We start from the raw sequence: 15880 nt of genomic DNA on the forward strand, positions 1-15880 counted from the left end.
AGATATTGGGGTTAAAGTCTATGAAGTGAGAATAAAAACAAAGCGACTGTGCCTGCACATGCCTGATGCACGCTCACTGCTAATCCCATGAAAAGCAAACTGTTTGCTTAAAGTCCATTTACAAAGGAATGAGGTCAATTGGAGAGCTTTAAGGTAAGATACAATTTTTACATATATACTATCATGCTATGTTTTATGATCAGCTTTTTACCTACAGTCAGTGCTGCATCACTTACTACAGAATATGAGTAATTTGCCCTCTTTTACTGTATGAAAGAAATTGTCTTAAGTTTAATATCCTTTTGAACAAAGTCTTCACACAAGAGGCGGAACTTCGGAGTCATCTGTTAAGTCTTCATTGTTTTCTGTTTCCTTTAACTTGCTGGTGTGTAGCTGAAGTGGTCCTTGCGCAGTTTTCTTCTTTTCCTGAACAATATTTGCCACATCTGGACATGAATAAGCTCTTGGATCCACTTCCAATGTCTCGGTTGTTTTTGATCTAATGCGAATAAAAAAGGAATGTCAATGCAAAATGCATTCAACAGTTAAATCCAACATTTTATTTGTTAAATACAGTTCTAATTTGTTAGAGAATGTAATTTTAAAATTAGTGATCCTGTAATGCAAAGGGGTTAAACACATAGTAAAAGTAGTGTTTGGGAGCTGCAGAGCACTTCTGGTCCTCAGTGGAAAGTGCCACTAATCCAATCAGCAGCACTAGTCTTACAGTTGGGATACACAACTAGCGCAGATCACTGGGTCAGCGTCAGCTTTCGCTCTGGAGCAGCAGTTCCCTGTGACTCCAGAGTGGTATTTTGACTTTGTGTTTAACCCCATTGCAGGGTTGCTAGTTTTAACATTACGTGCTCTAACAAATTACATGTAATTTTTGATTATAATGGCCCTTTAAGTAGCATCTAAGATTTGCAATGTGAACTTTAGTGACTAAAAGATTACAGAATCAATAGCCTTCAAATTAACTGTGCATCATTTATCTGCATCCAACCCCTAATTAACTGCAATTTTACTTATGTGCCTTAAGATAGAAGCTAAATAGCTGGGGGACGGAATCAAATTCTTAATTAGTAAAAAAAAAAACACATAAAGGTTTATTAAGAAAATAGCTGTAAGGGAAGAAACACTTAAGTAATTAAATAAATACTGGTGTTACTGTTACTCAGTGGTATTAAAGACGTCATACATTTGACACAGCCAAGATGTTTCTCTAAGTGAAAAGCTTACTCCAAAGATGATACTGCAAAACCTCCAATATCTCTAATCAAAGAAGAGAAATGCTAATGTAATGTAGTAACTCTAGTTTGTACATGTGATATCTACACTATTTACTACTAATGATCTGGCTAAGGTAATAAATACAACTTTACAGTATGTAGTTCACCAAAGAGATTAAGACTCCTTCTTATTCATGTGAACTATGAATAAAAGCAAAGTTCTAATTATAAAAAAAAATCAATTAAAAATCAATGTATATAGCAGAAACATATTCAGTACATTTGGATAAAGAACTTCTGACCTCAAGAAGCTGGAAACTTGTTCCCGACACCTTAAAGGGCCATAATACCTAAATGTTTAAACACTTGAAAGTGATGCAGCATAGCTGTAAAAAGCTGACTAGAAAATATCTCCTGAACATGTAAAAAAGAAAGATATTTTACCTCAAAAGTGTGTCTGTCCTCAGACATCTTAGGGGATGAGCCTCGTGAACTCTCATATTATTTCACCAATCTGGTAAAGGAAGCTTACTATGAAATCTCATGAGAGTTAAGTCAAATCTCATGAGATCACAGTAAGAGTTCATGACCTCAGCACTGCTGATGCTGATTGGCTGCTGTTCATTTCTTCATTTTTTTTTATTTTTACCTGAAGCTGGGAGCAGGTGAAGTATAACGTTTTACACAGAACTTACTCTGCTGAGCTGAGGAGATTGTGAGGTAAAATATCTTCCTTTTTTACATAGAGATGCTCAGGTGATATTTTCCTGTCAGCTTTTTACAGTTATACTGCATCAGTTTCAAGTGATTTAGCATATGAGTATTATGTCCCTTTAAGGAACTGCAGCCCATTTACCATCCAATTTCTACTTAAAGGGATATAAAACCCAAACATGTTCATTTGTGATTCAGACAGAGCCTACCGTTTTAAAACGTTTCCAATTTACTTCTGTTATCTCATTTGCTTCGTTCCTATGATATCCTGAAGAGATACCTAGGTAGGCATCTGGGGTACTACATGACAGGAAGTAGTGCTGACATTTAGTGCTCTTGCACATGGATAATATTCTTGCAAAACTGCTGCCAACTTTTCAACAGAAGCTTCATGAAGGCACCTAAAGGAAGAAGTACTAGCTCTAGAGGAATAACCCTGGAACCACCTACTTCCTAGCCCATAAGGGATAAGGATCACAGAGTGAATCACATAACCTAATAACACTTTTGAAGCTCTTTGATCCTTTCCTTTAAAATAAAAAGAATAAATCAGAATCTGAAATGTATCAATATGCAGCATGGAGGAGGAGCGTATGGATGTGAGTTTATGTAGACTTGTAAAAGGGGTTCCTGTCTACTACAGATCTTAAAGGGACATTCCGGTCAAAATTTAAATGTACATAGACAAACTATATCTTTGAATGGAAACATCTTTGCAGAATACATGTATTGGCAAAAATGATTTTAGTAAAAGTTATCACTGTTGTAGTGTCAACATTTTTCTCTGCACGTGCGGTATAGCTAGATATTCTCAGTGCACCAGCATTTAAATACTGCAGCTGCTCAGAGCGCCAGTGGGGCTTGTATCATGACAGCAATTAGCAAACTAACGGCTAGATTATGGGTTTTGCGGTATGAGTGAAAAAGCAGCGTTATGGCTCTTTTTCACTACTGCTGGTATTACGAGTTTTGCAGGTATAGCTGTACCGCACACTGTGTTGGCCGTCACGCAACGTAACTACCGCAGCTTTCAAAAAGTCCTTTTTCAATGGGACTTCCACAGCACCGACATTACGAGTTTGCCTGTCCGGCCAAAAAGTGAGCGTTACAGCCTATATGGTCAAAATCCATACCGTAAACTGAAAGTCAGTAGTTATGGCTTCTATGTTACAAAGCCATAACATAAAACTCATAACTAAAGTGCTAAAAAGTACACTAACACCCATAAACTACCTATTAACCCCTAAACCGAGGCCCTCCCGCATCGCAAACACTAAAATAGAATTATTAACCCCTAATCTGCCGCTCCGGACATTGCTGCCACTATAATAAAGATATTAACCCCTAAACTTCCGCACTCCCACATTGTAAACACTAGTTAAATATTAATTTGCATACAGAAGAGAGAAGCGCTCTAACAGGAACGAACAACAGCTCATCAGCTAATTCTCTGGCGATTTACCACCTGGAGCAGCCTCTTTTAGACCAGTGTGCCTTTCACATTGGAAAACTATCCTGAAGCATATCAGTCTGATCCCGCCAGTTAAGGTCAGTCCAGCCCCGAAATACCAGGCAATTCTCCTTTGAACAAGGAACATGACAACCCCAGACGATCGTTTCGGCCTATTGGGCCTCATCGGTGAGGTGCAGCCACATTCCTCTAAGCAAGCACTGGCCAAGGAGTCCATATCTGGTTACCCCTAACACCCATAGGGAGACTTCCCCAGGGTCATAATTAATTTGCATACAGAAGAGAGAAGCGCTCTAACAGGAACGAACAACAGCTCATCAGCTAGTTCTCTGGCGATTTACCACCTGGAGCAGCCTCTTTTAGACCAGTGTGCCTTTCACATTGGAAAACTATCCTGAAGCATATCAGTCTGATCCCGCCAGTTAAGGTCAGTCCAGCCCCGAAATACCAGGCAATTCTCCTTTGAACAAGGAACATGACAACCCCAGACGATCGTTTCGGCCTATTGGGCCTCATCGGTGAGGTGCAGCCACATTCCTCTAAGCAAGCACTGGCCAAGGAGTCCATATCTGGTTGCCCCTAACACCCATAGGGAGACTTCCCCAGGGTCATAATTAATTTGCATACAGAAGAGAGAAGCGCTCTAACAGGAACGAACAACAGCTCATCAGCTAGTTCTCTGGCGATTTACCACCTGGAGCAGTCTCTTTTAGACCAGTGTGCCTTTCACATTGGAAAACTATCCTGAAGCATATCAGTCTGATCCCGCCAATTAAGGTCAGTCCAGCCCCGAAATACCAGGCAATTCTCTTTTGAACAAGGAACATGACAACCCCAGACGATCGTTTCGGCCTATTGGGCCTCATCGGTGAGGTGCAGCCACATTCCTCTAAGCAAGCACTGGCCAAGGAGTCCATATCTGGTTGCCCCTAACACCCATAGGGAGACTTCCCCAGGGTCATAATTAATTTGCATACAGAAGAGAGAAGCGCTCTAACAGGAACGAACAACAGCTCATCAGCTAGTTCTCTGGCGATTTACCACCTGGAGCAGCCTCTTTTAGACCAGTGTGCCTTTCACATTGGAAAACTATCCTGAAGCATATCAGTCTGATCCCGCCAGTTAAGGTCAGTCCAGCCCCGAAATACCAGGCAATTCTCCTTTGAACAAGGAACATGACAACCCCAGACGATCGTTTCGGCCTATTGGGCCTCATCGGTGAGGTGCAGCCACATTCCTCTAAGCAAGCACTGGCCAAGGAGTCCATATCTGGTTGCCCCCAACACCCATAGGGAGACTTCCCCAGGGTCATAATTAATTTGCATACAGAAGAGAGAAGCGCTCTAACAGGAACGAACAACAGCTCATCAGCTAGTTCTCTGGCGATTTACCACCTGGAGCAGCCTCTTTTAGACCAGTGTGCCTTTCACATTGGAAAACTATCCTGAAGCATATCAGTCTGATCCCGCCAGTTAAGGTCAGTCCAGCCCCGAAATACCAGGCAATTCTCCTTTGAACAAGGAACATGACAACCCCAGACGATCGTTTCGGCCTATTGGGCCTCATCGGTGAGGTGCAGCCACATTCCTCTAAGCAAGCACTGGCCAAGGAGTCCATATCTGGTTGCCCCTAACACCCATAGGGAGACTTCCCCAGGGTCATAATTAATTTGCATACAGAAGAGAGAAGCGCTCTAACAGGAACGAACAACAGCTCATCAGCTAGTTCTCTGGCGATTTACCACCTGGAGCAGCCTCTTTTAGACCAGTGTGCCTTTCACATTGGAAAACAATCCTGAAGCATATCAGTCTGATCCCGCCAGTTAAGGTCAGTCCAGCCCCGAAATACCAGGCAATTCTCCTTTGAACAAGGAACATGACAACCCCAGACGATCGTTTCGGCCTATTGGGCCTCATCGGTGAGGTGCAGCCACATTCCTCTAAGCAAGCACTGGCCAAGGAGTCCATATCTGGTTGCCCCTAACACCCATAGGGAGACTTCCCCAGGGTCATAATTAATTTGCATACAGAAGAGAGAAGCGCTCTAACAGGAACGAACAACAGCTCATCAGCTAGTTCTCTGGCGATTTACCACCTGGAGCAGCCTCTTTTAGACCAGTGTGCCTTTCACATTGTATGCAAATTAATTATGACCCTGGGGAAGTCTCCCTATGGGTGTTAGGGGCAACCAGATATGGACTGCTTGGCCAGTGCTTGCTTAGAGGAATGTGGCTGCACCTCACCGATGAGGCCCAATAGGCCGAAACGATCGTCTGGGGTTGTCATGTTCCTTGTTCAAAGGAGAATTGCCTGGTATTTCGGAGCTGGACTGACCTTAACTGGCGGGATCAGACTGATATGCTTCAGGATAGTTTTCCAATGTGAAAGGCACACTGGTCTAAAAGAGGCTGCTCCAGGTGGTAAATCGCCAGAGAACTAGCTGATGAGCTGTTATTCGTTCCTGTTAGAGCGCTTCTCTCTTCTGTATGCAAATTAATTATGACCCTGGGGAAGTCTCCCTATGGGTGTTAGGGGCAACCAGATATGGACTCCTTGGCCAGTGCTTGCTTAGAGGAATGTGGCTGCACCTCACCGATGAGGCCCAATAGGCCGAAATGATCGTCTGGGGTTGTCATGTTCCTTGTTCAAAGGAGAATTGCCTGGTATTTCGGAGCTGGACTGACCTTAACTGGCGGGATCAGACTGATATGCTTCAGGATAGTTTTCCAATGTGAAAGGCACACTGGTCTAAAAGAGGCTGCTCCAGGTGGTAAATCGCCAGAGAACTAGCTGATGAGCTGTTGTTCGTTCCTGTTAGAGCGCTTCTCTCTTCTGTATGCAAATTAATTATGACCCTGGGAAAGTCTCCCTATGGGTGTTAGGGGCAACCAGATATGGACTCCTTGGCCAGTGCTTGCTTAGAGGAATGTGGCTGCACCTCACCGATGAGGCCCAATAGGCCGAAACGATAGTCTGGGGTTGTCATGTTCCTTGTTCAAAGGAGAATTGCCTGGTATTTCGGAGCTGGACTGACCTTAACTGGCGGGATCAGACTGATATGCTTCAGGATAGTTTTCCAATGTGAAAGGCACACTGGTCTAAAAGAGGCTGCTCCAGGTGGTAAATCGCCAGAGAACTAGCTGATGAGCTGTTGTTCGTTCCTGTTAGAGCGCTTCTCTCTTCTGTATGCAAATTAATTATGACCCTGGGGAAGTCTCCCTATGGGTGTTAGGGGCAACCAGATATGGACTCCTTGGCCAGTGCTTGCTTAGAGGAATGTGGCTGCACCTCACCGATGAGGCCCAATAGGCCGAAACGATCGTCTGGGGTTGTCATGTTCCTTGTTCAAAGGAGAATTGCCTGGTATTTCGGAGCTGGACTGACCTTAACTGGCGGGATCAGACTGATATGCTTCAGGATAGTTTTCCAATGTGAAAGGCACACTGGTCTAAAAGAGGCTGCTCCAGGTGGGAAATCGCCAGAGAACTAGCTGATGAGCTGTTGTTCGTTCCTGTTAGAGCGCTTCTCTCTTCTGTATGCAAATTAATTATGACCCTGGGGAAGTCTCCCTATGGGTGTTAGGGGCAACCAGATATGGACTCCTTGGCCAGTGCTTGCTTAGAGGAATGTGGCTGCACCTCACCGATGAGGCCCAATAGGCCGAAACGATCGTCTGGGGTTGTCATGTTCCTTGTTCAAAGGAGAATTGCCTGGTATTTCGGAGCTGGACTGACCTTAACTGGCGGGATCAGACTGATATGCTTCAGGATAGTTTTCCAATGTGAAAGGCACACTGGTCTAAAAGAGGCTGCTCCAGGTGGTAAATCGCCAGAGAACTAGCTGATGAGCTGTTGTTCGTTCCTGTTAGAGCGCTTCTCTCTTCTGTATGCAAATTAATTATGACCCTGGGGAAGTCTCCCTATGGGTGTTAGGGGCAACCAGATATGGACTCCTTGGCCAGTGCTTGCTTAGAGGAATGTGGCTGCACCTCACCGATGAGGCCCAATAGGCCGAAACGATCGTCTGGGGTTGTCATGTTCCTTGTTCAAAGGAGAATTGCCTGGTATTTCGGAGCTGGACTGACCTTAACTGGCGGGATCAGACTGATATGCTTCAGGATAGTTTTCCAATGTGAAAGGCACACTGGTCTAAAAGAGGCTGCTCCAGGTGGTAAATCGCCAGAGAACTAGCTGATGAGCTGTTGTTCGTTCCTGTTAGAGCGCTTCTCTCTTCTGTATGCAAATTAATTATGACCCTGGGGAAGTCTCCCTATGGGTGTTAGGGGCAACCAGATATGGACTCCTTGGCCAGTGCTTGCTTAGAGGAATGTGGCTGCACCTCACCGATGAGGCCCAATAGGCCGAAACGATCGTCTGGGTTGTCATGTTCCTTGTTCAAAGGAGAATTGCCTGGTATTTCGGAGCTGGACTGACCTTAACTGGCGGGATCAGACTGATATGCTTCAGGATAGTTTTCCAATGTGAAAGGCACACTGGTCTAAAAGAGGCTGCTCCAGGTGGTAAATCGCCAGAGAACTAGCTGATGAGCTGTTGTTCGTTCCTGTTAGAGCGCTTCTCTCTTCTGTATGCAAACTAGTTAAATATTATTGACCCCTAATCTGCTGTCCCTAACATCGCCGCCACTATACTAAAGTTATTCACCCCTAAACCTAACCCTAACACCCACTAACTTTAATATAATTAAAATAAATCTAAATAAAAAATACTATCATTAAACTAAATACTTACCTGTAAAATAAATCCTAAGCTTGCTACAATATAACGAATAGTTACATTGTAGCTATCTTAGGTTTTATTTTTATTTTACTGGTAAGTTTGTATTTATTTTAACTAGGTAGACTAGTTAGTAAATTGTTATTAACTATTTACTAGCTACCTAGTTAAAATAAATACACATTTACCTGTAAAATAAAACCTGACCTGAGTTACACTAACACCTAACCTTACACTACAATTAAATAAATTACATTAATTAAATACAATTAACTAAATAAAAAAAAGAAACACTAAAGTACACAAAATAAAAAATAAATTATCAAATATTTAAACTAATTACACCTAATCTAATAGCCCTATTAAAATAAAAAAGCCTCCCCAAAATAAAAAAACCCTAGCCTACAATAAACTACCAATGGCTCTTAAAAGGGCCTTTTGCAGGGCATTGCCCCAAAGAAATCAGCTCTTTTACCTGTAAAAAAATAATACAAACAACCACACAACAGTAAAACCCACCACCCACACAACCAAACCCCCTAAATAAAATCCTATCTAAAAAAACCTAAGCTCCCCATTGCCCTGAAAAGGGCATTTGTATGGGCATTGCCCTTAAAAGGGCATTTAGCTATTTTTCTGCCCAAACCCTAAGCTAAAAATAAAACCCACCCAATAAACCCTTAAAAAAAACTAACACTAACCCCCGAAGATCCACTTGCAGTTTTTGAAGACCGGACATACCAACTGTTTGGTATGAAGGACTCCCACAGTCAGGGTTAGGGGTGCAGAATCAAAATGGATTCACCGTGATCCAAGGGGAGTGCCATCCAGAGTAGTTATTTTGAGACATTGTTTTTTTCTGCAGAAGAAGCAACCCTGCCTGAATCATAAAATGGTATTCAAGCAAATTTCCAGCTGCCCCTGAATCAATGAAGGCCTAATTTTAGGCCTAAATCGTGCAGTAGTTTTTGCAGCTTGAGACTTCCAGCTTCCCTGAAGGAGTCCCCTGAACACTTAGGACCTCTACAAAGGGTTTTTGTGCCTTCAAAAGTCGTTGTATGGGCAGGTAGGGCCACAACAGAGCTGTGGCAGTTTGTTGTGACTGTTAAAAAATGTTTATATCGTTTTTTTGATCCGGTTTTGAAAATAAGGGATTAATGATCCATTTGCAAGTGGGTGCAATGCTCTGTTAGTCTATTATACACACTGTAAAAATTTTGTAAGATTTACTGCTTTTTATCACTGTTTTTCAATTTCTGACAAAAATTGTGTCTCTTAAAGGCACAGTACCGTTTTTATTTTTTGCTTGTTTACATTTATCAAAGTGTTTTCCAAGCTTGCTGGTCTCATTTCTAGTCTGTTTAAACATGTCTGACATAGAGGAAACTCCTTGTTAATTATGTTTAGAAGCCATTGTGGAACCCCCTCTTAGAATGTGTACCAAATGTACTGATTTTACTTTAAGTTATAAAGATCATATTCTGTCTTTAAAAGATTTATCACCAGAGGAAATTGACCAGGGGGAAGTTATGCCGACTAACTCACCCCACGTGTCAGAACCTTTGACTCCCGCTCAAGTGGCGCCAAGTACATCTAGCGCGCCCATGGCGTTTACTTTACAAGACATGGCGGCAGTTATGGATCCTACCCTTACAGCGGTATTGTCCAAACTACCAGGGTTACAAGGAAAGCGAGACAGCTCTGGGACTAGAAAAAATACAGAGCTCTCTGACGCTTTAGTAGCTATGTCTGATATCCCCTCACAATATGCAGAAGCTGAGGCAGGAGAGCTTCTTTCTGTGGGTGATTTTTCTGACTCAGGGAAGATGCTTCAACCTGATTCTGATATGTCTACGTTTAAATTTAAGCTTGAACACCTCCCCGTGTTGCTCAGGGAGGTTTTAGCTACTCTGGATGACTGTGACACCATTATAGTGCCAGAGAAATTGTGTAGATTGGATAAATACTATGCAGTGCCTGTTTACACTGATGTTTTTCCAATACCTAAAAGGTTTTCAGAAATTATTACTAAGGAATGGGATAGACCAGGTGTACCATTCTCTCCCCCTCCTATTTTTAAGAAAATGTTTCCAATAGATGCCGCTACACGGGACTTATGGCAAACGGTCTCTAAGGTGGAGGGAGCAGTTTCTACCCTAGCTAAGCGTACAACTATTCCCGTCGAGGACAGTTGTGCTTTCCTAGATCCAATGGATAAAAGTTAGAGGGTTACCATAAGAAAATGTTTATTCAACAAGGTTTTATTCTCCAGCCTCTTGCATGCATTGCCCCGGTCACTGCTGCTGCGGCCTTCTGGTTTGAGTCTCTGGAAGAGGCCTTACAGGTAGAAACTCCATTGGATGATATACTTGACAAGCTTAAAGCGCTTAAGCTAGCCAATTAATTTGTTTCTGACGCCGTTGTTCATTTAACCAAACTAACGGCTAAGAACTCAGGTTTTGCTATACAGGCGCGTAGGGCGCTATGGCTTAAATCCTGGTCAGCTGACGTTACTTCAAAGTCTAAGCTTCTCAACATTCCCTTCAAAGGGCAGACCCTATTTGGGCCTGGACTGAAGGAGATCATTTCTGATATTACTGGAGGAAAAGGTCATGCCCTTCCTCAGGATAGGTCTAATAAATTAAGGACCAAACAAACTAATTTTCGTGCCTTTCAAAACTTTAAGACGAGCGTGGCATCAACTCCCTCTAATGCAAAACAAGAGGGAAATTTTGCCCAGTCCAAGCCGTTCTGGAGACCTAACCAGGCCTGGAACAAAGGTAAGCAGGCCAAGAAGCCTGCTGCTGCCTCTAAGACAGCATGAAAGATCAGCCCCCGATCCGGTAACGGATCTAGTAGGGGGCAGACTTTATCTCTTCGCCCAGGCTTGGGCAAGAGATGTCCAGGATCCCTGGGCGTTGGAAATTGTGTCCCAGGGATATCTTCTGGACTTCAAAGCTTCTTCCCCAAAAGGAAAATTTCACCTCTCACAATTATCTGCAGACCAGATAAAGAGAGAGGCATTCTTACATTGTGTTCAAGACCTCCTAGTTATGGGAGTGATCCACCCAGTTCCAAAGGAGGAACAGGGGCAAGGCTTCTATTCAAATCTCTTTGTGGTTCCCAAGAAAGAGGGAACCTTCAGACCAATCTTAGATCTCAAGATCCTAAACAAATTTCTCAGGGTCCCATCTTTCAAGATGGAGACTATTCGAACCTTCCTACCTATGATCCAGGAGGGTCAATACATGACTACCGTGGACTTAAAGGATGCTTATCTTATCATTCCGATACACAAAGATCATCATCGGTTTCTCAGGTTCGCCTTCCTAGACAGGCATTACCAGTTTGTGGCTCTTCCCTTTCGGTTAGCTACGGCACCAAGAATCTTTACGAAGGTTCTGGGGTCACTTCTGGCGGTCCTAAGGCCGCGGGGCATAGCAGTAGCCCCTTACTTAGACGACATTCTGATACAGGCGTCGAATTTCCAAATTGCCAAGTCCCATACGGACATTGTTCTGGCATTCCTGAGGTCTCATGGGTGGAAAGTGAACGAAAAGAAGAGTTCTCTATCCCCTCTCACAAGAGCTTCTTCCTGGGAAATAGATTCTGTAGAAATGAGGATTTACCTGACAGAGGACAGGTTGTCAAAACTTCTAAATTCCTGCCGTGTTCTTTATTATACTTCTCGCCGTTCGGTGGCTCAGTGTATGGAAGTAATCGGCTTAATGGCAGCGGCAATGGACATAGTTCCGTTTGCCCTCCTACATCTCAGACCGCTGCAACTCTGCATGCTCAGTCAGTGGAATGGGGATTACACAGATTTGTCCCCTCTACTAAATCTGGATCAAGAGACCAGGGATTCTCTTCTCTGGTGGCTATCTCGGGTCCATCTGTCCAAAGGTATGACCTTCCGCAGGCCAGATTGGACAATAGTAACAACAGATGTCAGCCTTCTGGGCTGGGGTGCAGTCTGGAACTATCTGAAGGCTCAGGGGTCGTGGACTCAGGAGGAGGCACTCCTTCCAATAAACATTCTGGAACTAAGAGCGATATTCAATGCTCTTCAGGCTTGGCCTCAGCTAGCGGCAGTGAGGTTCATCAGAATTCAGTCGGACAACATCACTACTGTAGCTTACATCAACCATCAAGGGGGAACAAGGAGTTCCCTAGCGATGTTGGAGGTTTCAAAGATAATTCAATGGGCAGAGATTCACTCTTGCCATCTATCAGCTATCCATATCCCAGGAGTAGAGAACTGGGAGGCAGATTTTCTAAGTCGTCAGACTTTTCATCCGGGGGAGTGGGAGCTCCATCCGGAGGTGTTTGCACAGTTGATTCAACGTTGGGGCAAACCAGAACTGGATCTCATGGCGTCTCGCCAGAACGCCAAACTTCCTTGTTACGGATCCAGGTCCAGGGATCCCAAGGCAGTGCTGATAGATGCTCTAGCAGCGCTTTGGTCCGTCAACCTGGCTTAGGTGTTTCCACCGTTTCCTCTGCTCCCTCGTCTGATTGCCAAGATCAAACAGGAGAGAGCATCGGTAATTTTGAAAGCACCTGCGTGGCCACGCAGGACTTGGTATGCAGATCTGGTGGACATGTCATCCTTTCCACCATGGACTCTTCCTCTGAGGCAGGACCTTCTACTTCAGGGTCCTTTCAACCATCCAAATCTAATTTCTCTGCGACTGACTGCTTGGAGATTAAACGCTTGATTTTATCAAAGCGTGGTTTCTCCGAGTCGGTCATTGATACCTTAATACAGGCGCGAAAGCCTGTCACCAGGAAAATCTATCATAAGATATGGTGTAAATATCTTCATTGGTGTGAATCCAAGGGTTACTCATGGAGTAAGGTCAGGATTCCTAGGATATTATCTTTTCTCCAAGAAGGATTGGAGAAGGGTTTGTCAGCTAGTTCCTTAAAAGGACAGATTTCTGCTCTGTCTATTTTTTTGCACAAACGTCTGGCTGAGGTTCCAGACATGCAGGTGTTTTGTCAGGCTTTAGTCAGAATCAAGCCTGTGTTTAAACCTGTTGCTCCGCCTTGGAGTTTAAATTTAGTTCTTAAGGTTCTTCAAGGGTACCAAACCTGTTTTTTTACCTAAGGTGGTATCTAATAAAAATATCAATCAGGAGATTGTTGTACCGTCACTGTGTCCTAATCCTTCTTCAAAGAAGGAATGTCTTTTACACAATCTTGACGTGGTTCTTGCTTTAAAGTTTTATTTACAAGCTACTAAATATTTTCGTCAAACATCTGCACTGTTTGTTGTCTACTCTGGACAGAGGAGAGGCCAAAAGGCTTCGGCAACCCCTCTTTCTTTTTGGCTAAGGAGTATATTATGCTTAGCTTATGAGACTGCTGGCCAGTAGCCTCCTGAAAGGATTACAGCTCATTCTACTAGAGCGGTAGCTTCCACATGGGCTTTTAAAAATGAGGCTTCTGTTGAACAGATTTGTAAGGCGGCGACTTGGTCTTCGCTTCATACTTTTTCAAAGTTCTATAAATTTGATACTTTTGCTTCTTCGGAGACTATTTTTGGGAGAAAGGTCTTGCAGGCAGTGGTGCCTTCCGTTTAAGCGCCTGCCTTGTCCCTCCCTTCATCCGTGTCCTAAAGCTTTGGTATTGGTATCCCACAAGTAATGGATGATCTGTGGACTGGATACACCTTAAAAGAGAAAACATAATTTATGCTTACCTGATAAATTTATTTCTCTTGTGGTGTATCCAGTCCACGGCCCGCCCTGTCATTTTAAGGCAGGTGTTTTTTTATTTTTAAACTACAGTCACCACTGCACCCTATAGTTTCTCCTTTCTCTTGCTTGTCTTCGGTCGAATGACTGGTAGTGGCAGTTAGGGGAGGAGCTATATAGACAGCTCTGTTGTGGGTGATCCTCTTGCAGCTTCCTGTTGGGAAGGAGAATATCCCACAAGTAATGGATGATCCGTGGACTGGATACACCACAAGAGAAATAAATTTATCAGGTAAGCATAAATTATGTTTTTGTTTTTATGCTTGCAAGACTCTCGTGGAAACCCAATCACATATTCTCATTTGCGCTAACCTGATATGAAATTATGAATATTTCACATTCCAATGTTCTTTACATAGCAGAATATGCTGTATTTATTTGTAAATACATATTTCTACATATATTTGATGTTCATTCGTTTGAATTTTTAATGTTTGTACTAGGGCTGCATGATTAATTGCATATGCGATTTAAAACCATGATTATTCGCCGCAATTTAAAAACCGCAAGAGTATGCAATTTTTAGCCCCGCCCACCAATGATGTCACCTTTGACGTACAGGAGGGCTGGCTGTAACTGTTCATTGTGCACGGACTAACTTTATTCAAACATTAACAACAGGGAAAGGAGGGGGTGGGGGAAGAAGAGAGGATATGCAGGAGCTGTGCTATGGAGGAATTTGCCAGTTTGCCTCAGCTCTGATGGCAGCAGTCACAGCTGCCTACACAGGTAAAATAAAGTCTGTTTACATAGAAAAAATGAAGCCTCTTCTTTGAAAGAAAGTATTTATTGACGCAAGCAGTTCAGAAAAAACACCAAAGAAAATAGCTCAGACAGTGAAATACCAGTGCACTTTTACTCTACTGTCTGATCTATTCGTGCACTTTTACTCTACTGTCTGATCTATTTTCCATGGTGCACAGTCTGAAATATTTTTAAACCCTTCAACAAGACTTTCCTTTAAAGAAGAGGCTTCGTTTTTGAAAGATATATTTTTTCTGATGTATGGGAAGTTCATCATACCACAGTTAGAATGACTTCCCAAGAAGACATGACAATGTTGTGTGAAAAGACCTAAGAACTTGCTAGTGGCTACTTAACACAGCACAGGCAGCTCATTTTATTTTAACTATTTTGTGGTTTGTATTTTTATGCTCCAAGAGTGTATTGGACATTGAGAAATATGTACATTAAGATTCTGTAGTGTTAATTTTTTTTTTTTATTGAAAAATTAAAGTGTTATAGTCATTTATAAGAAAATCGGGTCCAAAAATCGCGATTTTCATTTTTGCCCATGTCGCCCATTTTTGCCCATGTAATAGTGTTAATATTCTAATTTGTTATAGTATTTCTAATGCTTTCTTTAAATATAATATTCGATTTGACTTTTTCTAATAATTCGATTTGAATTATGCAATATTCAAATTGGAAAAATTAAAATTTATATATTTGTAATGGTATTCCTAATGCTTTCTTTAATAATTTAAAGTTGTAATCAAAACCACTATTTTTATTTATGCCCATATCGCCCAGCCCTAGTTTGTACAACATTCTAACATTTGTTTAATGTAATAGTATTTCTAATGCTTTCTCTAAATATAATATTCAATTTGACTTTTTCAAATAATTCGATTTGAATTATGCAATATTCAAATTGGAAAAATTCAAATTTATATATTTGTAATGGTATTCCTAATGCTTTCTTTACATACTCGAATTATGCAATATTTGAAATGGAAACATTTGAATTGATATATTTTTATCTATTATGTATCAATTTACTAAATTCCCTACCACATGAACTATTGAACTTCTGAATAGTATTTGTTAAATAGGATGCTACATTCGAAATTTTGAATGTGGACATTCAATCTAATTATGAACATTCAAATTTGAAAGTGACATTCGAAAACTGTAAATAACATATGAGTATAGAATCTTTAAGAATATTCATTCTTAGCAAGATTCATTC

At 42.1% G+C, this 15880-nt stretch overlaps 1 protein-coding gene across 1 annotated transcript in view; it reads right to left on the reverse strand.

Moving 5' to 3' along the window:
• Positions 1 to 315: 315 nt before the first annotated feature.
• The window catches only part of DNAAF11 (dynein axonemal assembly factor 11), a 374386-nt gene continuing 358821 nt past the window's right edge, over positions 316 to 15880 (reverse strand). Inside the window, exon 11 of the mRNA XM_053715948.1 lies at positions 316 to 499. Coding sequence (XP_053571923.1) covers positions 316 to 499 — 184 coding nt within the window. The remainder of the gene's footprint in view (positions 500 to 15880) is intronic.

This window comes from Bombina bombina, chromosome 5 (assembly GCF_027579735.1).
Source record: "Bombina bombina isolate aBomBom1 chromosome 5, aBomBom1.pri, whole genome shotgun sequence".
In the NCBI taxonomy this organism is placed as follows: domain Eukaryota; kingdom Metazoa; phylum Chordata; class Amphibia; order Anura; family Bombinatoridae; genus Bombina; species Bombina bombina.